The sequence below is a fragment of the Cyprinodon tularosa genome, unplaced genomic scaffold (genome assembly GCF_016077235.1).
Source record: "Cyprinodon tularosa strain WSP-4 unplaced genomic scaffold, ASM1607723v1 ctg229, whole genome shotgun sequence".
NCBI classification, from domain to species: Eukaryota; Metazoa; Chordata; class Actinopteri; order Cyprinodontiformes; family Cyprinodontidae; genus Cyprinodon; species Cyprinodon tularosa.
In genome coordinates, this window is record NW_024038856.1 from 405,015 (window position 1) to 431,003 (window position 25,989).

The window sequence follows — 25,989 nt, forward strand, 5'->3', positions numbered from 1 at the left end:
TGAAATCTTCAGCCTTTTTATGTTTACTTCCGTCTCAGACGTCACCGCGGCCCAAAGTACGAGGGCTCCTATTGGCCAGCGAGGAGCCCCGCCCTGACTGATGGCAGCCTGCAGGATGACTCAGTGCGGGACTTTCCATGGAGCCGCCTGACCAGGTGACTTTTCCAAGTGAACCTGGATAAAAAACCTCAGTCATGGTGACCAAGCAACGTTGGGTGACGTCATCTGTCATGCGCAGACTCACCGGGCAAAGAGGTAATCTTTCTGCAGGGACAAACCCATCTGATCACCTGATGCCTGCATGACATGGAATACCTGAGCACCAGCTGTAAAGGGACATAAAAAAACATGCAAAATATCTCTAATACTCTCACCTTTCTGAACCCTGGAGCATGTGATTAAAACCAGAGGCGTAGCCAGAAACTTTTATAAGGGTGGCCAGGCACTAACCACTGTACACTGAGGGGGGGCTGAAAGTGGATAGGCACCAAAACCTCATGGTGAATCTACAATGTTCCATCGGGAAAATTAACCAGCAAAACATCCATATTTTCTAAATAAAGACAAACCATCCTTCCCTAAAGCCTTTCCAAACAAACAGACACATATATTTAAACATCCATGCTTTCTATATAAAAGGTATAGTGGATAAAATTCTTTCAGGTTTGAGTTCTGGGCAAACATTTTTTCCATCGTCATTACTTACCTACTTTTATCAATAATCATTCTGCATAAAATTTAGTTCCATTATCTACATAAATTGATTATTTACTAAGTTTTTATTCAAATAGTTATTTATCTACGATTTCACTGAAGACTCCTAGATGACATAATTTTCTCTTTACCCCATAAAACACAAAATCTTTTCGTGCTTGAATTCTGTACTTATCTTTAATGTGCTTAATTAGCAGTGTTTTTATTGTCAAGTAATTGTTAATATATGAAACATTAAAATTATTTGAATAGCCATGGCCACCCCTGGCCCCCTATCTAGCTCGGCCTCTGATTAAAACCCGACCACAAATGAAGCTTACCTGCATAACAGAACTGTTACTGTTTGGTTGTCAGCTATAACAAATACAAATTCTTGTACATGTAAAAAAAAACTATAATGCAATCAAGCCTTTTCTGATTCTGACAGACTTAATTTTAATGAGAGTTTATTTCAGGGTGTGCAAGTGAAAAACTTTAGCTTATTTATTTACCAGAACATTTTAAACCTAGCAGCAGAACTCCAAAGCCAACGTGTTTGTGTTTCTTTTTAGAATCATTTAAGTGGCTTAACCTAACTTGAAAACTAGAAACATTTCTATTCAATGTCAGGCTGAAATTAAAACAAACACTGGCAGCAGAACCGTAATGTGGGTCAAGCTCAACATGGGCTCCATGGTTTCTGGAGGCTTTCAGCCTGCAACTTATTGCCTGTTCTTTTAGCAATAGAACCAGGAAGTGGGTCAGATGATGACTCAGAGTCACAGGACGGAGCAGCAAGCCTACTTGTTATGTTTCGTAACATAACCTGATCCACCTCACATCAGATAAATGTTCCTTTTTGCTCCAGATGTCCAGATTGTTCCTTTCTGACCCCAAATGGCTCCAGAAAACCTCCTTCCACAAAGAATCATTCTTCCAACTAGATTTTAGCTTGTCATAAAATAAATTCAGAATCCATCCATAAATCCATTTTCTATCACGCTTATCCCAAGTGGGGTCGCGAGGGGTCCTGGTGCCCATCTCCAGCTGTCTACGGGCTAGAGGCGTGGTACAATCCAGAATCCACTCTATGAAAATAAATGTAAATCTCTTAATAGTCCCAGAATGGGGAAATTCACTCCCTGCATTTGACCCATCCCCTTTTGGAGCAGTGGGCTGCCATTGTGTAGCACCGGGGGAGCAGTGTGGGGTTAAGGATTTGCTCAGAAACCCAAAGTGCAGGCTGTGGGGTCAAACCGGGTACTTGCAACAGAGCATAAGTGCACAGCTCTAACCACTAGACTAACACTCCCCGTCATTTGCCAACATTTACAAGGACTTGGACTTAAGGTTTCTCACAGCTTGAGACATCAAGTATAGAAAACTTTAAATGACAGCTTTTCCCCCCCCAAATAATTACATTTTAATAATAAAGCTATGAAGAGACAATAACAGCTAAAACTGTCCAAGTAAAGAAATCCCACAGATAAAGATGGTGTCTGAAACAGAAAGTTGTTTCTGTGGTCAGATTTAACCAGAAGCAGAAGCTGAACTCATTCTGACCCAATTTCAACCAAATTCTGATCAAGTTAAAAGAGAGAAACCAGCAGAACACTTCAGAACCTGAAAGCAGCCACTGGTTATAAAAGCTTTCCCCTTATTACATTTCTAATTAGTCCCACTACGCCCTCTGCTGGACAGTCTATTTTACTGTTTTTCATTTGTCTATAGTTTTTCTTTTAAACAAAAAAACAATTAAAACAATTATTTTTATTCAAGCTGTGTCCTCTTCGGTCTACTAACCTATGAGCAGCATCTTGACGGGAAGGGCCTGATACAATTTGACCAATCAAACAGCATCTGTTTGTCATTAATATTTATTTCCCAAAAAACAACAAAAAAAAAATATATAAGCAATAATTACATCCTCCAATCTCCCATTTGGAAGTAGAAAAAAAAAAATACAATTAACATTTCTGCAGCAATAATCCCTCTAATGTCAGTAATGATGTCAATAAGGACAGCCAATAGCAGACAGCCGAGGAATTCAAGTGGTGTCAGATGTAAAGAGGGTGGTATTGGCGAGAGGTGAGCTTCTTCCTACAGGTAGGACAGGTGTGTGATGATGTCAGGGCGTCTCTCAAACACTGGCTGCAGAACACATGACCACACTTTGTGGAAACAACCAATCGGCCACTTCCAACGATCTGTGGAGGAAACAAGCCAATCAGAAAGTAGAATGCGTTTTCAAGCATCCACACCCACTAACAGTCATAACCATAAGATTCCCCATGTTTAGAGGAATCTTAAACCCGATGTGAAGGACAAAGGAAGAATCTAAAAGATTCTCTTCTCTAGAAATGTGTTGAGTTTTTAAAAGATTCCTAACATTCCTTATTCCAGCAGCAGGAAAGAAGGAACCAGATTAAAGATGGGAGCTGGAACCAGGAGTTTTTCAGAAAGTCTTATCTGAGGCTAATGGAAGGCCACAGAACCCCTATAGCATAAACCCTGGTTAAACTGCATTAAACGGACTCTGATGCATGTCTTCCAAAGAAAGACTCTCACCTCAGAGTAGAGATCCAAACAGACAGGGCAGCTGATCAGACCCGGAGTCGACCTGAAACACAGGAAAACTGAAGAGTTTTACTGGGTTCTGCTGACTGACTAAACATTTAAGGAGTTAATAAAAATGAAATAAAAAAATAAAAAATAATCACTGTAAGAAATGTGTCAGCATTTATCAGAAAAATTCATGGATGTGTCAATTTTATTTCCAAACAAGGTCTTAAAGAATAGAATAGAACTTTATTGATCTCTCAATAGTGAAATTTACTTGTGAAATCGGCTCTTATAAACAACAGAAGGGGCACAAAGGTGCCAGATATATACAGTGGATGGTAAAAAATAAGGAGAGATTTAAGGTGACATATATACAGTATCTTATGTACAGTAACGTGGTGGCAGGTAAAGTGTGGTTTCTGGTCTGTTAAATAGATAAATAGTATGTTATTGCAGTGTTATTACACCAGGTTTAGTAATTAAGTTAAAAAAAAATAATACAGCACCTTCCACAGACAGAGCTCAAAAAGTGCTTCACAAAATTACAATACAAATAAAAATACATTTACAGTCACAAAAGACATGGTCATAAAATAACCCTTAATTTATTAGAATTAAAATTCTTTCTTATCCAGATAGGTTTTCAGTTCACTCTTAAAAACATCAACAGAGTCAAGTAAGCGCAAGGAGAGGGGAAGATCGTTCCAGAGCGCCAGCGCGACCAACTGAATGGAGGGATGTCCTGTGGTCCTCTAGTGAGTACGAGGGACCAAGAGCAGGTTCTGGTCCTGAGACCTCAGCCTCCGAGAGGGGGTATAAGGACACAAAAAAACTCTAATATAGGAGGGAGCCTGACTGTGAAAGGCCTTGAAGGTCAGCAGCAGGATTTTAGACTGGATCCAATGAAGAGCTTTTCATCGGCGCAATATGAGCCCTTCTGTTTGTACGAGTCAGTATAGTACAGTGGTATTGTAAAGTTTTATAGCAGCGGGGATGAATGACCTGCGGTAGCGCTCCTTTTTACACACAAGGCGTATAACTCTGTTTCTAATGGAGCTGCTGTAAAGTCTGATGCAGGGAATGAAAGGTGTTGTCCATGATGGATGTAAGCTTGGATAACACCCTCCTCTCAGCCACTTCCTCCAGCGAGTCCAGACAGAAGGACAGAAGTGGCTCTGTTGAATCTCATTCTGTCCCGCTCTGCTCTGCCTCGGACCCAGCAGACAGCGAAGGATTTAAGCAGGGGCCTGCACACTCCAACGGACCTCAGCCTCCCCAGGAGGGGGAAGTGGCTCTGGCCCTTCTTATACAGGGCATCAGTGTTAGGAGTCCAGTCCGGTTTATTATTGATGTGAAAACCCAGGTATTTGAAACTCTCCACAGTTTCCATGTCCTGCCAAATCATCGCCTTCACAGCTGATTTATTCAACATTTTAATTGGTGTGCGGGGAGACCCTGACATACAGAGTTTACAACATTCTTCATTTTGCAGCAGATGATGTTTTAAATGGTGAAATAAATTTGTACTGCTACGTTTTGCAGCAATGCTTTTGCGGCACGTCTTTCAAATGAATGCCTTTTGTTCAACGTCCTCGGTGTGATATCCAAACCACTGCCATATAATGCTCAACTGAAACACCTGCTGTCACCATATTTTGTTTGGCGGTTGCTGCAGTGTGCGTGCCGCACAGAAAATAATCCAGTTTAGAGGAGGGGTTTATGATGCATTCGAAATATAAAAAAAAAAAAAACTGAGTAAAATAGACGCAGATGGTCATTTTAACTATTGTGCGTGTGGAAACTCAACATACATCGAGTATAATAGATACATTGCCCACCTCTAGGTGAGCGTGGGGAGGGTGGAACCAAGGGAAGCTTGGCTGAAGTCTCCGGTGATGAGCAGGAGAGTGCCGGGTTGCTGTGTCTGCAGCCTGTTCACAGCACCGTGGATCCGCTCGCTAGCAGTGTGTACGATCACATGTCCAAACTCAAGTTGGAGATAGTACAGCCACTGTAACTAACACCACATCTGTGGAGCACAACTGCTCCTTCACGCTAACATGAGCCACACTTGCAAAGCCTCCTCTCTTTTTTCCCACTCGGCCAAAGTCCTGTCCACACGGATGAGTTTAACGCCGTCCTGGGAAACCACTGAGTCCGGGAAAAAGAGAGAAAGTAGGAAAAGAGAAGAAAGAGCCAACGTGGCGAGCTGCTGCATGCTAGGTGCCATCTTGAAACCTTTTCAAGATTAATGTTTGAGTCATGACAACCAAGGAGGGAAAAGGGAAAATAAATAAATTTGTTTCAGACCAGATTTGAAACACTATTTCAGGCAGGATCAATAAACCAATAAAAAAAGCTGAGTTATTTGTAGTGATCAGGTTAGAGCCATTATGGACACAGTCTCCCAACCCCAGCACTGGCTGGACTGTGAACCCGACCCACAATAACAAACACTGATGAGGAACACCTCTGCTGAACCTGTAATCTGATCGCACGACGGACTAAAAGGAATCTTAGTTTTAAAATACTCATTACAACAACAAAAATAAATGTACAATTAAAAGCACATGTGCAGGAAATGAATGGTGGAAATAAAAATGATAAATCAAAGGCAAGTAAACAAGTAGCAGCAGGCCATAGCAGGGAGTAGTGTGATAATTGTTTGTCTATCAGCAGGGATCAGTGTAATACCTGGATGGGTGTTCAGAGGATATAATGGCCCCATGAAGGAGAGTTGGTGTGTCTTCGTCTTCATCGCTGCTGAGCACATAGCTCTCACCTGGAGGGACTCCCTCAGTCAGAGATCCTGATGGATGAAGGTCCCAGAAAGAAAAATATAAAACTCAATTAATGCTCCAATATGAAACCAAAGACGTCCGTTTTCTGCAGATCAGAGTTTTACCTTCATCCACAAGCTGGAGCGCAGCAGCAGGAGAAAGACAGGTAAGAATTATTTTACTTTTAAGGTGTAACTTCATGTTTGATAGATGGTTACAGTTACCAGCACAGAGTCGCCGTTTGTCGTCAGGTCGACCACAGCACCCTCTGATCCCTCACAGGTCAGGTCCACCACCTCCTCCACACCTGAACATAGCAGAATATCATGAGACAAAATAATCCAAATTCTGCAGAACCTTGAGTAAACAGAACCAGCCCATGGGCCTGGTTCTAGACCAGCTGTAGCTTCGTGGGATTATTTGGCTATGGGTGGATGACACTGACCATCCTCCGCACCGTCCATCACATCGATGGGTTCTCTGCTAGGGTTGCTGTTGTCAGCCATCCTGCGGGCAGAGGTCCGACTGTTGGTTGCTCTGCTGGTCTTGGTTCTGGAGACCTGAGAACTTCCTGCTGCCCTCCTCTTTCTCTGAGCCTGAAACACAGGACATAATGTCAGCAGTGGACCGAGCTTTATCCACCTGTGCAGCTGCCCAGAATGAAGGATAAAGGTTCAGTCCATTGGAACCCAGAGATGAGCCAATCAGGGTTCTCATTTTTGATCAGCAAATTATCCAAAATCACATTCATCTGATCTCCAATCAGTGTTACTGATCCTATTTGGTTCCAGATCAAACTGAAGACTCACCGAGCTGCTCATGTCCTGGGAGCCACTGGGGATGTCGAGGCGACTGTCAGGAGATGCTCCAGGAAGGGCGGCTTGAGCTCAAAGCAGTTCCTGGATCCCGGTTATCCAAACTCTGCAGATTTAGTGTGCATACATGAAAGACATTTCTGATGGGTTCTGATCTAAAATTCAGGCTGAACCAATTAGATGACTCATTATTGATGGATCATTGAAATTATCGTCAAGTAGTTTAGGGTGTTTTCACACTAGGAAAGTTTCCATGGTGTGGTTGTGAGGTCTTGACCATTTGCATTCACATTGTACATTTTGCCATAGAACAAAAACTTAAAAGCCTGGTTGACAATCGTTGCTCCCACTGGACAGAAATGATTAGGCCACAGATCCAAAAATGGAGGAAAACTATCATAGAAGCCATGCTTGTCATCTGATATGCATATTTTCAAGAGCAGCCTTCTACTTCTAATTTTAGAACACTATCAAAGAGGAGACCCAGCACTGTGGTAGGAGCAATGTTAAGCAGCTAAAAGGGAATCAGGCATGATTTCAAATCTGCTCAGCGGCTCTTCATGTTCACACCAGAAGTGAAGCGCACCTCAAAGTGGGTCTCTGTCCAGCTGATGGTCTGGACCAGCATCCACAACAGCACAGAAGCTCCAAACCAATTTGGGAAATAAATTGCAAAACTAATCCTTGAAAAGATGATCTGCCTCTAAAGATGAATTTTAAGGAGGACTGTACTGAACAAAAAAAAAAAAGGGATTTAGATGAGAATCTGAACCCTAATGGATTGGAGCTGATGAACTAGGAATTGGATCTTCATAGACCATAAACCAGATTAGGATCAATAATCAATACCTGCTGAGAATCAGTCAGTTTATAGAGCTCTATGCAAAATTGTTAAGCTAACCTCCCATCTGTGTTGACCAGAGGTATTAAATCTCTTTCTCTGGAGTTTCAGACTAGAACTGGCTGGGCTCTTATTCCCGCTGCTCTGCATCCTTAATGAATATGAGGAACCTGAATCATATTAGTACAGATTGAAGTAGAGGAAGTTGGGACCTAGAACAGACACTAGCAGCTAAACAGAAGGTGAAGGAATTAACCAGGACCTCTAGGATGCTCTGTGCTTTAACTGGTCTGAGAGACGTTTTGTTTACCCTCTAAACTTAATTCTATGAAAGTCAAACATCGACAGGTTGAAGGATCCTGTAGAAAGAAACAGACTTGTTGCCTATGAATTGCAGCAAAGCATCAAACTAATCTGACTTAATCTGTTCCAACGAGAACTATACACCTATAATGATGCTTTGCGGGTACTTTTGAAATGTCCAGGATGGAGTAGTGCGGGTGAGATGTTTGTCACAGAAAGAGTCAAAACCTTACATGCTGTTTTACAAAAGTCAATGTATAACTTTATTTGTAGTATAAATGCTTCTAGCAAAGATATTCTCTTGTCACTTACTGACACCACACATAGTGCAATCTGATACCAGTCTAAGCAGTGGAGACATTGGTATTTCTGTCTCCTTAAATCTCCTTCTTCCTGTTTTGTTTTAATTTTATCTTATGTATTTATTTGGCCATGAAACCAGAATAAAGACCCCTCACCTCTAATGCACTAATCCACAGCAGGATCTCTGTTCTGATTACTTAATTCCAGTTTCTAACCTGCAGTTGCTTCCAGAACCTCAGATCTAATCTATAAACCCTAAACATCCCAGCTCCATGTGCTTCCTGCAGATCTGGTCAAATCGTACCCATTTCCTTCAATGAATAATTAATCTCCCACTCCTAAATTCTACTGGAACTGTCCCAAAACTCTCCAAAACAGGAGCTGCTAAAATAACAAGTGGTTATAGCATACACAACTACGGTAACCTCCATGCTGATTGCTCCCAGGGCGCCACACAATGGCAGCCCACTGCTCCCCAAGGGGATGGGTCAAAATGCAGAGTGTGAATCTCCCCATTGTGGAAAAAAAAAGGGATTTAAATATCCTAACCTTGCTTAAGTGGACCAGTCATCATCTTCCATCATTTGAATCCAGTCTTTCTGACTCAGCCCTCAACATCTTCAAGAAACATAACACACAATAAAATAGACTGTTTTTATGACCCAATCTTTATCCAGCCTTAGTGTTTTTGGATCCCACTCCTTCGCAGCCGCAGAGTTCAGCTTTCCCATAAACCACAGCTCTACTTCAACCTCCTCGCCTCCCAACCAGCTAACTTGAAGGAACCAAACAGAAGTGCTTCTCGCCAGAACCAAGTCTGCATACATTAATATTGTAGGCCCATTTATATTGGGACCACTCCTAAAATGCACGGTTCTTGCTGACTGGTTCTGTTTGGGTTTAATTATTGTTCTATCCACATATATCATTAAACATTATCCCCGCTGCCTTTTTGATCAGGCACCTGTTCAGCTACCTAAGCCACAACAGTTCAAATATCAATGTATGTGTGGAACACTCGGTTCTGATCGGGTAACCAGCAGCTGGCTAAATACGGCTTCGGAACCGGACTCAGCTCTGGACCTGGACCCTCAGTGGTGGCCCTGGCAGCTGGTTTAGTCGTGTGAGAAGAGTTAGAGTCTCTCAGGATCATTTGTCGCCCAGCGGCTAGCCGTTAGCTTCTATGGCTCACTATTAGCAGCTACGCCAGGTGTGTTCCAGAGGGATTAACCTTACCTGGAGACAGATCCTTCTCAGAGTGGATCATTGCAGTCAGATAGGCGATATATCTGACCAGGAGAACTGAACTGAGCACTGTTACGTTGCAAAACCTCACTAACAACCAGCGACCTGCTCTTCTTCTTCTTCTCCTTCTCCTTCTTCTTCTTTAGCTTTTTCTGGCAGTTCGCAAATTTTGTGTAATACCGCCATCTACTGGATGGAGATGTAATTAGGAAATTATTTTTTCTTATATATATTTAAATCAAATAACTACATTATATATATATTTATATTCTCACAAACATACTAAATCATCTCAGCTAACTTTGTATCTTTCAAATATTTTGTAAGTGCTTGAATTAAATAATGCGATTGGTGCTTCCCTAATAAATTGGCCATTACCCTTTCCAGTTATTTCCTGTATTTTGTATATTTTCTACAATAAATCAACACACGTTCTACTCCTTCTGTTTCCCCACAATAACAACAATCGCCTGATGGATGTTTCTCTAATATTTTTAAACCACTATTTAAACTAGTATGCCAAATCCTCAACCTGTTAATCCATATTTCCTCTTATTCATTATACTATTATTTCTTATGATTATCTTCTTCTGTATTTTATGTAAATGCCCTCCTCTTTCTTCTAAATTCCATTTCTCCTGCCAGATATTATTTTATCTTTAATAATTACTTTTATTTCTGCTCTACTTAGTGGGACATCATATTCAATTACTCTTGCCTTAACTGCTTTTTATTTATCTACTTTTCCATTACCTAAAATTATTTGATGTGCTGGAACCCATCTTAATTGAATACTTATTTATTTTTTTTGTTGTTGTTGCTTTATACCATATATCAAATAACTAACTTATTCTACAATATATTGACTGCTTTCAGATTTTCCCCTTATTTTGGTCAGGCAAGACAATGAATCTGAAAAGATAACTACTTTACTAGGCTTCTGCTCCAGCACCTATTCCAATGCCAAAATAATTGCCAACATCTCTCATTAATAAAATAGATAAATTATCTGTAATTCTTCTTTTTCTAAAATAAATAAATAAATAAATATTTGGAATATTGACTGCTACTAATGTTTTACCATTTTCCTCTTTTGATGTATCTGTATATATTTGTGTTATATTTTCATACATTATTTCTAAGTACTGCTGAATAATTTTATATAAACCTCAACAGGACTCAGACACCTGCGCTGTTTTTTTCTTCTCCTTTTAGTACAGTTGCCAGCCTCTGCAGGATAACAGCAGCAGTTAATTAGTTGTTGTTTTTTGTAAGGAACTTTTAATCGTATGTGTATTTACTATCATGTAATCGGAACACAGGATCTTTTAATTACGTTTAGGACAGTCATCGGACAACTGGGTTATCAGATCTGACATGTTTTTATTTTCCTTTTGGGTTTGCAAACTCTGAGTTTACTTGTGGATGGCATTAATATAATATTAGACTAGTATGTCAACATACAATTACATAGGTGTCTTTGGAAATAAAAACCCTTATTCATCCATCCATCCATTTTCTTCTGCTTATCCAGGGCTGGGTCGCGGAGGCAGCAGTCTAAGCAAAGATGTTCAGACCTCCTGATCCACACACACTTCCTCCAGCTGCTCTTGGAGACCCTGAGGCAACACCAGGCCAGCTCAGAGACATGGTCCCTCCAGTGTGTCGTGGGCCTTCCATGAGGCCTCCTCCCAATAGGACATGGAAGGAACACCTCCTGAGTAAGGCGACCACCTCAGCTGGCTCCTTTCGACGTGGAGGAGCAACGACTCTACTCCGAGCTCCTCACCCGATCTCGAAGGTGCATTTTGATTTAAATTTCAAGTCACAGTTAATTATTTAGAAAGCTGAACCAGACTGTGGCTTCGTTAGAGGAACCAGAACTATGGTTGATAAACCTTTACTATAGTTCCAAACATTCCAGCAGCCATTCTTACTCTGACATGGTCTGCTAGACTTCCTCACAAAGCAGACCTTATCAAGTCTGGGTTGGACAGAACACCTCTGATGTCATCACCCTAAGCCCAGGCTCCCCTCAGGGCTGCACTGCTCTGAAGCTTCCACACAAATGCCTTTTTGCACCATGTCTCTCCCAAGATGTTTACATTTTGATCACAGCTGCACTTTATGAATGGAAATGTTCTTTTTCACTCATTCACTGTCAGAAAGCTGCATAAAATAAACTTCGTTTTATATACACCGTGTATACGCAATGACAACAAAGTTTGTCTAGGTGCAAGTCCTCTTAAGATTTAAACTAAAATCTGAATTTTATCAGATCAAAGCTTCAATGTAACAAATCCAAACCAGAACATGAAACGGAACATGGAGAGAGCAGCAGGAATTTTAATAGTCACATTTTATTTCAGTTGCAGTCATTTCATCAATATTGTTGAGGTGATCTGCTACAATAAAAACTCATAACATTAAATTAAAACAAAGGTCATTGTTGGAAGAAAATAACCGATCCAATAAAACTAGATCTTACGCTGGATCTCTAAAGTAAGGTCTAGAGGTACCAGAAGTGGATGGGAGCCTGGATCCGTAAGCACAAAGTAAACAACCTGACATCACAGATGATAAATGAGCCATGTAAAGGAGCATATTAGCATGGTCCACATGGCTTCGCCTCAGGAGGTGAACTGCACTGTGGGATGTTAATCAGGTGTGGGATCAGGCGCAGCCCGGCAGACCTGCTTTAAGGCAGCACCTTCATGAACGCCAACAGCTGAACGTCCCACTGAGCAGGGACACCTGAACGCAGCACAGCTGAGAAGACAGCAGAATGATGACAATCAATCCACAGCCTAGTAGAAGTTCATCCCTCTGTTAGCTTTAAGTGGAGGTGAAGGTCATGTGATCCGCTTGGTTCATCTTCAGGTGTGTTTCGAGGATCTGGAACATCTCCTGGATATTAGGCACGTAACCGGACTGCAGCTTGGACCAAACAGGAACGTCTGTGGGGGAAAAAAAAAAAAAAAAAAAAAAACAGTGTTACACCAGGAAGTGGCTCCTAAATGAAGACCAGGGTTCCATTGGGAGTCATCAAATCAGTATGGACTTAAGCCAAAGTGGAAGTAGGAAATTTGGATGCCATGATAAGTACAATAAGAATAGTATTGTGGGAAACAATGTATGAAGAGGAAGCAGGGCGATTCCTATAGCTTAGGAGCTATATGGACATATAGGCCCATCCCAACATGAAATCTCTTATGCCCTCTTTTCGACAGGCTTCATTTGGGGAAAGGAAGCCCCAATAAAGTAGAATAGGGTGGCCAAATTGTGACATGAACAGACTGATCATCACTGATCAGCCATGGATGATGAGAAACTGTTTTTTTTTTCTTTTTTCAGAAAAGGAGGAGGGGAAAAGTACAACTGAGGAGCGAAAACATTAACATCAAGGAACACTTTCACATGAAGCCATGGCCCAAAAATCAGATAAATACAAATTTATCTCATCTAAGCAATATAGTACAATGATCTGACATTAGTCTGGTATCAGCAGGTCACATACCCTTAAAGCTGTTCGGTTTTGTTCAAAAACTGAGGCAAAACACTCTCCTAAAACCAAATGTTTTAACTCCTAAAGGCAAACTTTGAGGAAACTAGACTGAAGAACACCTGAACATGAAGACTTGGAAGGACTACGCAATTTGAAACTCGGTAAAAACAGAACATGTGTTCTTTCCATCAGAGGACAGCAGTAACATGACTCAAACTGCCCTCATCCAGTTTATCCATCAGCAGCGATTCCTGGAACAACCTTCTCCATTCTTGGACAAGTTACTAATTCATGTTTTAGTAGGAACCCATGTTGGGTGCACCTGTCAGCACTTACCGTTCAGAGTGACCTCAAAGGCTCCTGTAGACAGGAAGTGAGTCTCCATCATGTTACAGACGAAGAAGGCCATCAAACACGAGAAGATCTGACAAATGGAAAACACCACCATCACCATCTAAACCATCTGTTGTTATGGTAACGGAAGCAAGGCTCTGGTACCTTGTTGTTCTGACTCCAGGTCCAAGCAGCCGGTGTGTCAATGCCGAGGAGTGGAAAGGGATTCTGACCACTGACGACAATGAGGATGGAGATAAGCTTAAGATAGGATATCAAGTTACCAAGAAACCTGTGAAGGAAGAGGAGGAGTTTTCGGATCAAGCTTCTGATTTTAGTTTTGGGAGGTCTAAATAAAGTACCAGGACTAGCTCTGAGTCAAAGGTTCAGGTTAGCTGGAGTTGCACCTGTTCTGAAGTGACGTCACACTGACCTGTTCAAGGGGGTCGGGGGGTAGTTCTCGCCCTGGATGCGAATGTCCGGATACACCTGGCTGATGGCCTGGGAGTATTCCTGGAAGACTTTAGTGTAACCTCAGGAGATACTAGAAAATACATACAAATCAACCAGCATGTGATGTCAGCATTGAAAACGTTTCCACAAATTAAATAGAACCTTTCAAAAAGACATTTCACATACCAAGCTATTTGATTTAAAACAGATATAATAACTATTTCATATTCAGCCCTTGATAACGTGATAGAACATCTTTAATTAAGAACTATTTTACCGTAGCTCAGATATAACAGCTTATAAAACAGTTTTGCCACTAAACTAATTTCTCATCGGCTTGTTTGATTGTTGTTTACGTCACAACTACTTGATAACTGTATAATTTATCCTTTATTTTCTGAACCCGAGCCTTTGATCACCATGTAATCATCTTTGTTTTGTTTTTTATTAATTTCCTCCAAAAAGAGAAAGTATATTTCAAGTAAAGCCCATCTTTTACATTAACTCATGTTTAATTAATCGGCGTGACGTCGTCCTGCTAATTGCTAGCCTGTATGCTAACTCACCAGTAACGGAACCGGAGCACAGGACCGGAGTACATGGCTGCTTTCGGGGTTTTGCCGGACTCTGAGTCCGTTTCAGCATCCAAAGATAATCCGCCTTTGCGGTCCGTCCGACCCACATAAACATCCCGCAGGGTCAGGGCCGTGAACAGCAGCAGAGCGGCGAGCAACCCGCCCGAGCCGAACTCCGCCATTATTGCGGCTGTTAACCTCAGGAGGCAGTGCACTTCCGTTAAAGACCGGTTCTTCTTCTTTGTCTTTTTTAATTGCGATAGGCAAGCAACTGTGCATTACCGCCATCTACTGGAATGGAGTGTGGATCGGGATAAGACTGTTTTCTTCTTCTTGGATTTATATTTTATCGGGTGGCACCTAAACGTAAAATCCATTATCGCTATTTACTGAGCTTGAGTTTATAGTTATGTTTTTTTGTTTTGTTTATTTGTTTTAAAACAAACTGTGTTAAAAAAAGAGAGAAAGAAATCCAAGTTTCCAATATAAATGATTGATGTATTGAAATAAACATTGGACGTTTATGTTGTTGCAACCCCTTACCACTTTCTTGAATAAAACCATTTTACAAAAAAAAAAAATGAATATAAAAGCGTGCTTTGTTTTAGTACATCCCGCTGTTAGACCAAAGTTGTAAAAGTAACATTTTAAATGGAAAAAACTTTAAATATCTCTCAAGAAAATATTTAAAAAATTACAATGAAAAGGCTTGTTCTGCGGTTTTAATATGAGTCACAGAGAAAACAGGAATTGGTATTAATGTTTTTTATACTTCATGCATAAGTTTGAAAATTTATTTATTCATTTTGGTGGGAAAAGAAAAGATATAGGGGTCTTATTTCTTTAAAAATATTAGAGTTTCTTTTTAATAATTATGATAAGGGTCTGTCTTTTTTTCCTACTGAGATGCAGGAAACAGAAAATTAAGCTCTTTTTCTTTATATTAAGGTTACAACACAACCTCTTCATATCTCATCATATTAAAGGGTCACCTATAACCAGAATAATTATTTCTTCATTTTACTGTTGATATTTCGCTTAAGATGCAACTTATACCACATTTCAGAGTGTATTCATTATATTTAAACTTTTGTTGGGTTACTTATTTAAATAATGACTTTATATTCTCACCTGCACTCATCAGGAAAAAAAAACAGATTTTTATTATGAAGAAAGGTTGCTGCAGCTAAAAATATTGTAAAAAAAAAAAAAAAAAAAACAGTATAAAAAAAAATTATTATTATTATTATCATTATTATATTTGTTGTTTTAGCTTTTTATCTATTTTTTTGTTTTGTTTTATTTTTTGTGTATTTTATAAAAAAATTAATTTCTAAATTATGTATTATGTCTACCTTCGCCATGACTTTTTGCACAAACAATTTAAGATGAATTCATGTGCATTTTGTGAGTCAGAAATTTGAGACGACAGAATATCTCTGTTTTTGAATTAAATCCTCTTTTAAAATTCTTATATAATAATGATTGGTCTTCTAACAGGTGATAAAGAAACGAACTATACGTAATAAGTGTAATCCTTCTGTGTTTTTAATATCTATTTTTAAATCACTTCTTCTTTCAACATCTTTATTAGTGGAATGTTTTTATTTCAAGACGCTTTAAACCATTGTTACAATCCGAAAGCCCAAATGGTGTTAAAATATATAAATAATTTAATTATAACATGAAAGTTCTTCTGTAAATGCAATACAGTTGTTTTGTTGTTCTAACACTCTTCTGTCAGATTTTTTTCTAGTTCTTCAGTATTTCTATTACCGCTCAGTCATAATATGTACGTTTGCATTCTTTATTATAATGTGGAAAATTGTTTGTAATAGCAGATTTGAATCTAAAATTAAAAAAAGGCTGAACATTTTTATTTCATTTTTATTTTGTAACATAGAATACGTCATACCCCAGCGCCGAAGTTATCATATTGACGTCATATTTATGTGACGCTTGTCTCGGCTGCAATGGACCGAAATGCCGATGAAGGTGAGGAATAAGTAAATACCCGTTTTAAAGGGCGGCTGAGACGCGCACGCGCGCGCTCCTGTCAGCCAAAGCGAAAGGCTCGAGGACACCATGATCGTTGTGGTGGGGCTTGTGAGGTGCAGAGTCCTGCAGTCGCGTGTTCACCAGTTTCTCGGCAGGTGGGCTTCCCCTGCCCTCACCTGTACAGCTGATTCACGTGTTAGGGCAGCCTCTAGTGTGAGTGGAACCAGCGGTGGATGGTATGGGGGCCTGGCAGACTCTGCTCCGGTTCACCTGTGTGAGAACTTCCTGGTCAGCGTGCAGCAAGGGACCGGGTTGCCATGGTGGCTGAGCATCGCTATGGCAACTGTGTCCATCAGGACTTTCATCACCCTGCCACTGGCCGCCTACCAGCTGATCATCATCGCCAAGGTGGGTTTACCTTTAACTAAGGCTTTATATTAAACTGAACCATCAGAATTAAGAACAACCCGGCTTAGTCCATAGAACTGATGTTGAAATCCACAAAACTCAATGTTTGGACGAGCTGGACTCACTTTAATAGACCTTCCAATCAGAGTAACCATAGTAACCTCTACACCATGGACAGGTGGAGGCCCTCCAGGCAGAGATCTCTGAACTGGCCAAGAGGCTTCGCTATGAGGTTTCAGTCCGAGGCAGAGAAAGAGGCTGGACGGACAAACAGAGCAGGTGAGGAATAAACAAGCAGGTACTCCTTGGTCACCATCACTGACTCACAATTTAATCATTTAATCCTACAAAGTTCAGCTCCTAAATTGGTTCTCCTGGAATAATTACACCAAGATCCATGCATAAATTCTGAACACATGCAACTTTTTATGACAACTGGTTGGCACATGTAGAATGGAAATGGGTCAAGTCTGAATCAGAACAATTAGAATGAGCCAGGCTCTGAGTTCTTGAAAAGTTCCTACATTATTGTCCTGATCATACTGCTCACAAGGTTCCTCCTCAAAGCATACAGGATATTTTTCACTCTCTGGATGAACAGAACCAAAATTAAAAATAAAGTAGTTCCTTCTGGTTTGTCTAATGAAAAGAAACTTAAACTCTTTTTCAGTTACAAATGAAAACATTGACGATGACCTGCTTCTGCCAGACATTTGTCTTCAGCAATGGGAGTGAATTTTGTTCCATTGTTATTGCATGCAAATCACTCATTTTGTAAAAAGAAATGTGGAAAAAAAACTTTTTGTAAAATTAAATAAATGAATAAAAAATTATAATAATAATAGAATTTTTTTATTGATCTCACATCAGAGAAATTTACCTCTGCATTTAACCCATCCCCTTGGGAACGGTGGGCTGCTATTATGCAGCGCCCAGGGAGCAGTGTGGGGTTAATGGTCTTGCTCAGAGAAAAACAATGAAATCCAGAAATTAAACTTTTTTTTTTTGCAATTTTCTCAGATTTTTTTTAAAATATATTTATTTTTTAAAATATATTTTTTCATAATTTTTTGGGACAGATTTTGTATTTTTTTTTTTCATTCAAGTTTTTTATGTTTTTATTTTTACAGGCATTAGTTTGTTTTTTATTAAACTTTCATGCATTTTTTAAAAATAGATTTTTCCAGATCAAATTCTCTTCACTTCTAGGAACATTTCCTCTGGTCTGCTTAACGATAGCAGGAGTATTTTTATTGGTCAATTGGCGCATTAAAAGTTAGCATTTTCATCAGCCTTGAAGTGAAGAGACGGTGCTGCAGATGCAATTTGAAAAGAATATTATTAAAAAAACTCAACCGGAAAAAGAGTAATTTAAAGAAAAATTAGAAAATAACAATAGTGGAACAAAATTCACTCTATAGTGAAATGGACCACGTCACACTGTTAACAAACCACAAAGCTTCTATTAATTCAAGGGTACCACTATTTTTTGCAGGCCTGTATTATAAATTTTTTCATTTAAAACCATACTGTTGAAACATGGTTGAAAAGCAATGTCTGACTTTCATTTGTTCATTTTCACAGATTTTTCTGTTATTTATTTTAATGTTGTCATATGCAACTCTGTGACCATTGTGGGTTTTTCTTTCATTAAACAAAGTGCACATACTTTTTTTGCTCCGTGTGTACATATGTACCTATACTGTTTGTATGTTTTGAGGCTTTTCTGAAATTCCAAACCATTTTAATCAAGCAATTTTAATTTACTGAAAGTACATATATTTTTAATTAATCAATTAATCTAAGAAGTAATCTATTGATTAGTTAATATAAAAAATTATAGATAGCTGACGCCCTAGTAGGTAAGGATTGCAGAAGGCCCATCTGTCAGAACACAGAACTGAGTTTTATTTCTGTGGGAGCATTTCAGTGTCTGAAACTGTTCTGGTTCTGTAAACAGGATCCAGTTCAAGAAGAACCTACGCCGTCTGGTTTCTCAGCTCTACATCCGGGACAACTGTCACCCCTTTAAAGCTAGTTTGCTGGTATGGGTCCAGCTGCCTCTCTGGGTCAGTCTGTCTCTGGCCCTTCGGAACCTCAGCGTGGTACAATCAGGTAGGAACCTGAGCCTAACAGATTCTGTATTGGTCCCGGTTCTGGGCTGAACCTGTTTTTTTGTGCAGCCCTCCAAAGAGAGCTGGCAGCAGGGGGCACTCTCTGGTTCCCGGACCTCACCCTACCGGACTCCACCTGGATCCTTCCAGTTTGCCTGGGACTCACCAACCTGCTCATTGTGGAGGTAGATTTTGGGCGGAGCTGGAAAACCCAGAGCTGTGATGTCATCAGAGAGAGTTAGCAGTTCTTCTTTTTCTTTAGGTGTTTTCTCTGCAGAGAGTCGGGGCGTCGCGCTTCCAGAAACTGGTTCTGAATGGGTTCAGAGGGTTCTCAGTTTTAATGATCCCCATCGCCGCCTCCGTCCCATCTGTGAGTAATCGAGCCTTCAGGCCGTCGGGTCAGAACAGCTCATCCATTCAGGTTGGAGGAAATCTGGGCTGGGTCATCCAAGCATAGGCCTTCTAATTGAGATCTGGATCAGAACCAGGTCCAGAATATGGGCTTGTTCTCTGTCGGGTCCATTTTCATTGATCAGAATGGATCCACAGGTTCAATGTATTTTCTCTGGATCAGCTGTTTGACCTGCTGTGTTCAATCTTTTATTTGAGTTATTTTATTCCTCTAACATCCTGTTTCTATCGTTCCAGTCCATGGCACTCTACTGGCTCTGCTCTAGTCTGGTTGGTTTCAGTCACAACCTCCTGCTTCGCTCGCCTACGGTCCACAGAACCCTCAGACTGCCAGCTCAACGATCAGAAACTCCCTATAGGGACCTGCTGTCATCCTTCATCAAAAAGTACTGGAAGTAGGAAAAGCCTGCCCCCAGCTTAGGACTAGTCTGGGTTCTACTTTGTTTTACATTCAGTACCAATCTTGAATTCAACGGAAAACCTCATCGCTCTTGGTTCTGATGGTGCTCTAATGGAGAAGCTTGACGTGAAACTTTTTAAATGTTCTGATGATCAGAAACCTGCTCTGATATCAAGCTTCTGTAGAAAAATCTGTATTTTTTCTTGATGATTTCTTTGGTTCTGTCCAACAAGGTTTTCTTTTTAAATCTTCTGCTGTTTTGACTCTGAGGACATTAAATAAATTAGAACCCAGGAATTATTTCTTAAGTTTTTGTATTTTATTTGTCCCCATTTGAATATGTTCTGGTCAGAAAATCTGGGTTTATGTGGGTCTGTGGGCGTTTATTAAACAATAACAGGAAGAAAACACTCACAGGCTTTGGCTGGAATGTTTCCTGTTTTCCCAGAATGGGAGTCCGGAACAAACTTGGATCTGAATGTTAGGAATGTGGAGAGAGAAGTTCCAATCAGAACCATCTATTATTTAATTACATTTATAATCTTCTAATTAATAATCTTATATCCTTTGACATTTAATCCTGTTTAAGTTTTAAAAAAACAAACAAGTGAAGCAGGAGGTTTTGCTTGTTCTGATCCGGGATTAGTTCTGGCAGTGAGGCGGAGTCAGCAGGCTGATCAGTTCTCACATCTCAGTCTTAGTCCAGATCTCATCTAAGCGCCATGAAGCCCTGTTCCTTCTCTCTGCTCCCGGTCTTGCTGCTGTTCCTGGTCCCGGTTCTGGCGGCCGGACCGGGCTGTGCTCCCTGCGACCCGACTCAATGCGCCCCCCTCCCTTCTGACGGCTGTCCCGCAGGCTCCCTGCAGGACTCCTGCGGGTGCTGTGGGGTCTGCGCCGCTGCGGAGGGAGAGCCGTGCGGTGGACGCCGCGCGACAGCGCGCCGCTGCGGCACCGGACTGGAGTGCGTCAAAAGCGACAACGACAAGAAGAGCAAGAGCGGCGTGTGCGCGTGCAAGAACAGCTACGAGGTCTGCGGCACCGATGGAACAACGTACAAGAACGGCTGCGCGCTGAGGAGCGCGAGCCTGTCAGCGCAGAAGGAGGGCAAAGAGGCCATCAGTGTCCTAAACAAAGGCCGCTGCGCTTCAGGTGAGACCATGGGCGTAGGTTTGCATAGGGACCATAGGGACATGTCCCTACCAATAATTCTATGTGAATAACGTGTTTATAATTTACAATACAGTGCTGTTGCAGCAGGCGCTTCTTTTCTCACAACTTGTATTTTGAAGTTAATATTTCAAATGCTCAGTGTCAGTTCCTCTTATAGTTCCCGCGTCCACGTAAATACAATAAATCTATTTGCAGTCCCTTGAATATGTTATTTTGCTTTGTTTTACAATACAGAGAATATCAACATATCAGATAAAATAAATAAGAGTGGGTTTTACCTGTTTACCTGCACAATACTATTTCTTGGATAAATACATAAACAACAGACATATTTAGACTATATTTGGTTAGAAAGGCACGCACTTATTTACCCTCTGTCTTAGTCACTCGTAAGTTCAAATGTAACCCTTTCCAAAGTGTTAAGTTGTCCCAATTTTACATTATTCTGAGCCACTGATGCTTCAAACATTCATAAACAGCATGTTGTGTGTGTAGTGCTTATAAAATGTGTATAAATGTATAAAAAAAAAATGCTGTTTTCTCTTTAAATGAAATGCGCCCTGATACATCGAGCATTAAAATAAATAGGAGCATGCATAATGAGTAGGACCAATGACATCAGACCAATTCATTTTAAGACCAGTAGTGTCCCTACCAAAGTTGAGATCAAACTTACACCCTTGGGAGAGACACACCTCAGGAGAGAGGATGACTAAATGTTATTTAAAATAACCTGATGATTCAGTATAAACCCCGAGTTTATAGTTTAAAGGTTCACATAAAATCTGGACAGATTTTTGCTCTATAGGTTCCCAGGAGACCAGAGGCTCTCCAGCAGATTGTATCAGCTCAGTTTTTATCCCCGTCATCTAGAGTCCTCTGGTGGAGAATGTTCTGCGTGGAGCCTTTTGATGATGATCTTTCCCCATGCTCAGAAGTTACAACCATTTCAGTTGTTCTTGTTGGTTCTGCTGCAAACACAGCAGTCATTTTCAGTCCCTCAGAAACTTGTTGACACATTGCTTCTTAAGGGAAAGTCACCCACTCCTGTCAGTTTTATTATTATTATTATCAATAAGATAATTATATTTCGTTGGTCTGTTTCTCCCTGTCAGAGTGTTTAACTGGTCTGCATGTTAATGATTTTTATCACAGTTCAAGGAATTATGCAGGTTTCTGATGGATGTTCCTCTGTGGGTTTACCTGTCTGCTCCATATCTCAGTAGTGATCTGCCTCAGTGGTTTTGGGACAGTAACTCCCTCTGAATGTACTGTGGTGTCTCTGATAATCTCCCTTCATCCTTTTCTAAACACAGCATTCCATTCTAGATGAAAAGACCTGACTGAGCATGCTCAGAAGACATTCCTGTCAGGTCACTGCGTTTCCATGATGAGGCGTGCTCTGTCCTGATCCCATCCCGTATAGTTGAACTCTGTCTGTCTGCCTCCAGCTCCTGTCATTGTCACTCCACCGGGTCAGGTGTACAACGTCAGCGGCTCCCAGGTGTTCCTGAGCTGTGAGGCTGTGGGTGTGCCCACACCTGTCCTCACCTGGAGGAAGGTGAATCCATCTGTCATTTGATTTAACCTGAAAAAAAAAAGATCAATAAGGGGACAGCTAGAGTTCGAACACACAATTAGATTATGAGAAATATTCTTTGATCTGATTATTTTGCTTCTGGTGGTACCTTTCTCAGGTCCTTGGTGGAAAGAGAAAGGCGGCGCTTCTTCCTGGAGATCGAGACAACCTGGCAATCCAGACCAGAGGAGGACCAGAAAAGCATCAAGTGACCGGATGGGTTCTGGTGAGGAATGGTTTCTACTTTTCCATTTAACAGCTTTTCAGCTGCTGGTGGTTTCTTTCAATCTAAGCCGTCTAGAAAAACTCAGAAGTCGGTCCTGACACCAGCTTAGGGGTAGCCAGCACGGCGGTCCTGTTCTTGTCAAATTATGTAATCTCTTGAGCTCATATCTGTACCAATCAGATGTGCTGGTCTTATTGTAGATCTCCCCTCTGACTGAAGAAGAAGATGGATCATATGAGTGTCACGCCTTCAACTCCAAAGGTGAAGCATCGGCCATTGGGGAGATCCACCTTGTCGAATCCATCAACAACATCAAGACGGGTAACAAAAACTCTGACATCATTATCCACAGATGAACACAAGCATGAACCTGCTTTTAATTGCCCCCCTAACCCTTTTTGTTGACGAACTTTTATTGGCTATTCACAACATCGATCCTTTTTTGGATAATTCTGACAATTACATTTATTGGTTAATACTCCCATTCATTCTAATTCCGGGTGGATCATCAAAATAAGTGGTCCTCCTAATTGTCAATCATTGTGGTAATATGTTTACGTAAGGCAGTCCTACGTGCTTGTCCCCATTTTCCCTTACCGGTGGAGAGTCTGACAAAAATCGCAAATCTTTTGGAAAGAAAGCTTGTATAAGCGATGCAAACAGCCACATTTAAACAGATCGTGCACGAGCACAAATGGGCTCATGCATGCTCTCGCACGTATTGAATAGGCGTTCCCTCTCTGGAGCGGGTACAGGGTCTTGCATGTGTTTTTTTTTTTTAAGTGGAAAGGACGGGTCTTATCAAATTCGCAAAAATCCTCCACTATACTTTTAATCATAACATTGATTCTGACATTAACTGGTTTCAACTCAAAGTTGAGTTGAAACCAGAAACAAACCATAGGGATTCCCATGTATCCCTAGGGCGAAATCCCTGTTTCTACAGGTCCTGGATCAGGAAAGTCCTGAGCAGCAGTCAGATGTTGGAGGCAGGTGTAATATCTAGTCCTCTGAGGAAAGCACAGTAAACAATAGAAAGAATGCTTATCCAATTTTGATTATGTGTCCAGTCCACTATCTTGGAGAGATGGTATAATTAGGACATGAAGCTGTGTCTGTCAGATGGATTCAGGTCATCAGTGAGTCATCTACTGATCTCTCCTCCCTGGTGCTGACAGGATGAGGAACTGTGAGAAGATTTCCCGTGTTTAGGGAAATAGCGATACAGTAATGAGGAGAGACATGTCTCTGACAAATAGCTTCTGACAGGATCTGACGTGAAGAAAAGGTCTACATATAGTTCCTAATTCAGAAAGCACCATCACCAGGGTGATGATCCGACAGGTTTGTTTCTCACACTGAGAACAAAACATGGCTCATTTATTTGTTAAATAGTCAAATATTCTGTCTAACCTGGACTGATGGAATTAAGGAGACGCAATAGAGCTACCAGGACTTCTCAGTTGCTAAGACAAATAGATTTCTGCCACATACATGGCTCTATGTGCTTCAGCTGCTGTTCTCAGAGCAGAAACTGATACCTTAGAAGAGTGATTTCCAACCAGGGGTACTAGTACCCCTGGTTGGAAATCTGCCATGCATTGCAGGGGTTATGTCAAAATATTTAATATTTTACTTTCCAGGTAAATAAATACAACAAAATAGGGGTGGGTTTTGCTCTATAAGGATTTCAGTACTAATTAAATTTCCATGAAACATATTTATGTTATTTTTATTCTAATTGAAAAGTATGAAATGTCTGATCATTAAATGTTCAAGTTAAAGAAATTAATTAAAATTATTTCATTTTAAAATCAGTTTTACTTTCTACTTTTGGAAAATAATCAACATGATTAAATGATCAAGGGGGTACAGAAGTCAGAAAAGGTAGGGAACCCCTGCCTTAGAACACCGGGTCAGAGAGGAACTCAGAACTGAAAGTTCTTTGAACCATTTTTACTTTTGCATGTGTTCTCCTTAGGCTTCTAATGTTCCACATCAATGCCTTCTGTTCATGTACTTGTATCCAGAAAGCTGTGTGCAATCAGTGTGTAAATCTCTGACTGGAGACTTCTTTATTTCAGGGCTCAAGGAGGATGAGCTGTGATCAGCGGGTCCAACAAACATTACAGGAAACTAAAAAACACATTTCTGTTTCTTCTTTTTATCTTTTTTCTTTGAATTAAAAATGTTATAATCCTTTTTTACTCTTTGCTTAAAGGGCTATGATGTATGTCTAAAGAGAGGTTGTTTTCCACCCATTTAACTTTCTTCTCCTGCAAAACATTTTGTGAGAAAATTCGTTTCTGTTGTGAAATAAAAACAAGACATGATCTTTCATCAAAAATGTTTTTTTTTTCTGAAAGCTGATACTTTTCTTTCCTGTTGATATAGAAAATAAAGTGTATAAATCAGATTGTAGCCAAATCAGACTCTGTTTCTATACCTTTCCCCAGTTGCAGTTTTTCTCTAGATATGTTAACTAGAATTATTTCCTTTTTTTTTTAAACAGCAGAAAGAGACTAACGTCTGCATTAGAGGCCAGCAGGGGGCACCAGAGCTTAATATAAACACCTGTTCTTCTGGTCTAGCCTTGCCAGCCAATGCAGGCATAAGGCTACCTCTGGTCCCATTCCTTTATCCTGCACACCAGAGAGCTGGTGTTCAGGATTTTTAAATAAATAAAGGACTATTGTTTGGCAGGTTTGTATATGTGTATCATTTTATTTTAAGTAAATGTAATCCATACAGCACTTTGTCCTAGGTTTTTGTTTTAAAAGTGCATTGTAAATAAAGTTGGATAGGATTGGGGGCTTTTCTCTTTGGGAACAACTGCAGCTTAAAACAGAATCTGCTTTGAAGAGGCTGCAGTTCATTTTCCAAGTTTACCATGACAGAGGTTAAGACTGTTATCATATTAACCTCTTTTACAGACAACAAGCCCGGTTGGGTCTGAGATTGAGAACCTGGTCTTAGGACAGATAACCAGGAGGTTTTCTTCTGAGATTTTAGATCCATCAGCAATAACTTCCCATCAGTTTTTTGCTGAGAACATTTTTCAGGCCATGAGTTTCAAATCCAACCGGCGCACAGACCCAAGAAAACGTATCTAAAATCTCAACAGTGTGCTTTCATTACACTGATATTAACAACTTCATTTAACATGTTGCATTTAGACAAATGCATCTATATGCATGCTGCATACACTGAACTACAGGATTGGATTGGTGAACACAAAGCCTTCAGTTGTGAACACGGGTTTACCTAACAGTCTC

General features: G+C 40.4%; 4 protein-coding genes and 1 long non-coding RNA gene across 5 annotated transcripts; 3 read left to right on the plus strand and 2 right to left on the minus strand.

The window, feature by feature from the left end:
* The first annotated feature begins 41 nt into the window (after positions 1-41).
* On the plus strand, positions 42-13,008 carry LOC119784559. The gene is made up of 3 exons (XR_005280944.1): positions 42-255; positions 11,077-11,343; positions 12,897-13,008. It is a non-coding gene; the product is annotated as an uncharacterized LOC119784559 (long non-coding RNA).
* rnf4 (ring finger protein 4) lies at positions 2,553-9,703 on the minus strand. Its single transcript, XM_038286656.1, has 8 exons — positions 9,534-9,703; positions 6,845-6,956; positions 6,481-6,631; positions 6,260-6,342; positions 6,161-6,173; positions 5,950-6,064; positions 3,262-3,313; positions 2,553-2,900 (listed from the first exon to the last, which is right to left on the minus strand). The coding sequence occupies exons 2-8, from the start codon at positions 6,854-6,856 to the stop codon at positions 2,751-2,753; spliced, it is 576 nt and encodes a 191-aa protein (XP_038142584.1). The 5' UTR covers positions 6,857-6,956; positions 9,534-9,703; the 3' UTR covers positions 2,553-2,750.
* On the minus strand, positions 12,194-14,628 carry selenot2 (selenoprotein T, 2). Its single transcript, XM_038286655.1, has 5 exons — positions 14,400-14,628; positions 13,814-13,924; positions 13,546-13,672; positions 13,384-13,471; positions 12,194-12,499 (listed from the first exon to the last, which is right to left on the minus strand). Exons 1-5 carry the CDS (start codon positions 14,588-14,590, stop codon positions 12,378-12,380), a joined length of 639 nt encoding a protein of 212 aa, XP_038142583.1. The 5' UTR covers positions 14,591-14,628; the 3' UTR covers positions 12,194-12,377.
* Positions 14,629-16,337: 1,709 nt separating this feature from the next.
* Positions 16,338-20,047, plus strand: LOC119784570 (cytochrome c oxidase assembly protein COX18, mitochondrial). Its single transcript, XM_038286671.1, has 6 exons — positions 16,338-16,814; positions 16,993-17,093; positions 18,775-18,929; positions 18,998-19,113; positions 19,191-19,298; positions 19,577-20,047. The coding sequence occupies exons 1-6, from the start codon at positions 16,494-16,496 to the stop codon at positions 19,736-19,738; spliced, it is 963 nt and encodes a 320-aa protein (XP_038142599.1). The 5' UTR covers positions 16,338-16,493; the 3' UTR covers positions 19,739-20,047.
* A 363-nt stretch (positions 20,048-20,410) lies between these two features.
* igfbp7 (insulin-like growth factor binding protein 7) lies at positions 20,411-25,136 on the plus strand. Its single transcript, XM_038286673.1, has 5 exons — positions 20,411-20,888; positions 22,361-22,470; positions 22,607-22,714; positions 22,915-23,035; positions 24,799-25,136. The coding sequence occupies exons 1-5, from the start codon at positions 20,462-20,464 to the stop codon at positions 24,819-24,821; spliced, it is 789 nt and encodes a 262-aa protein (XP_038142601.1). The 5' UTR covers positions 20,411-20,461; the 3' UTR covers positions 24,822-25,136.
* The last annotated feature ends 853 nt before the right edge of the window (positions 25,137-25,989 follow it).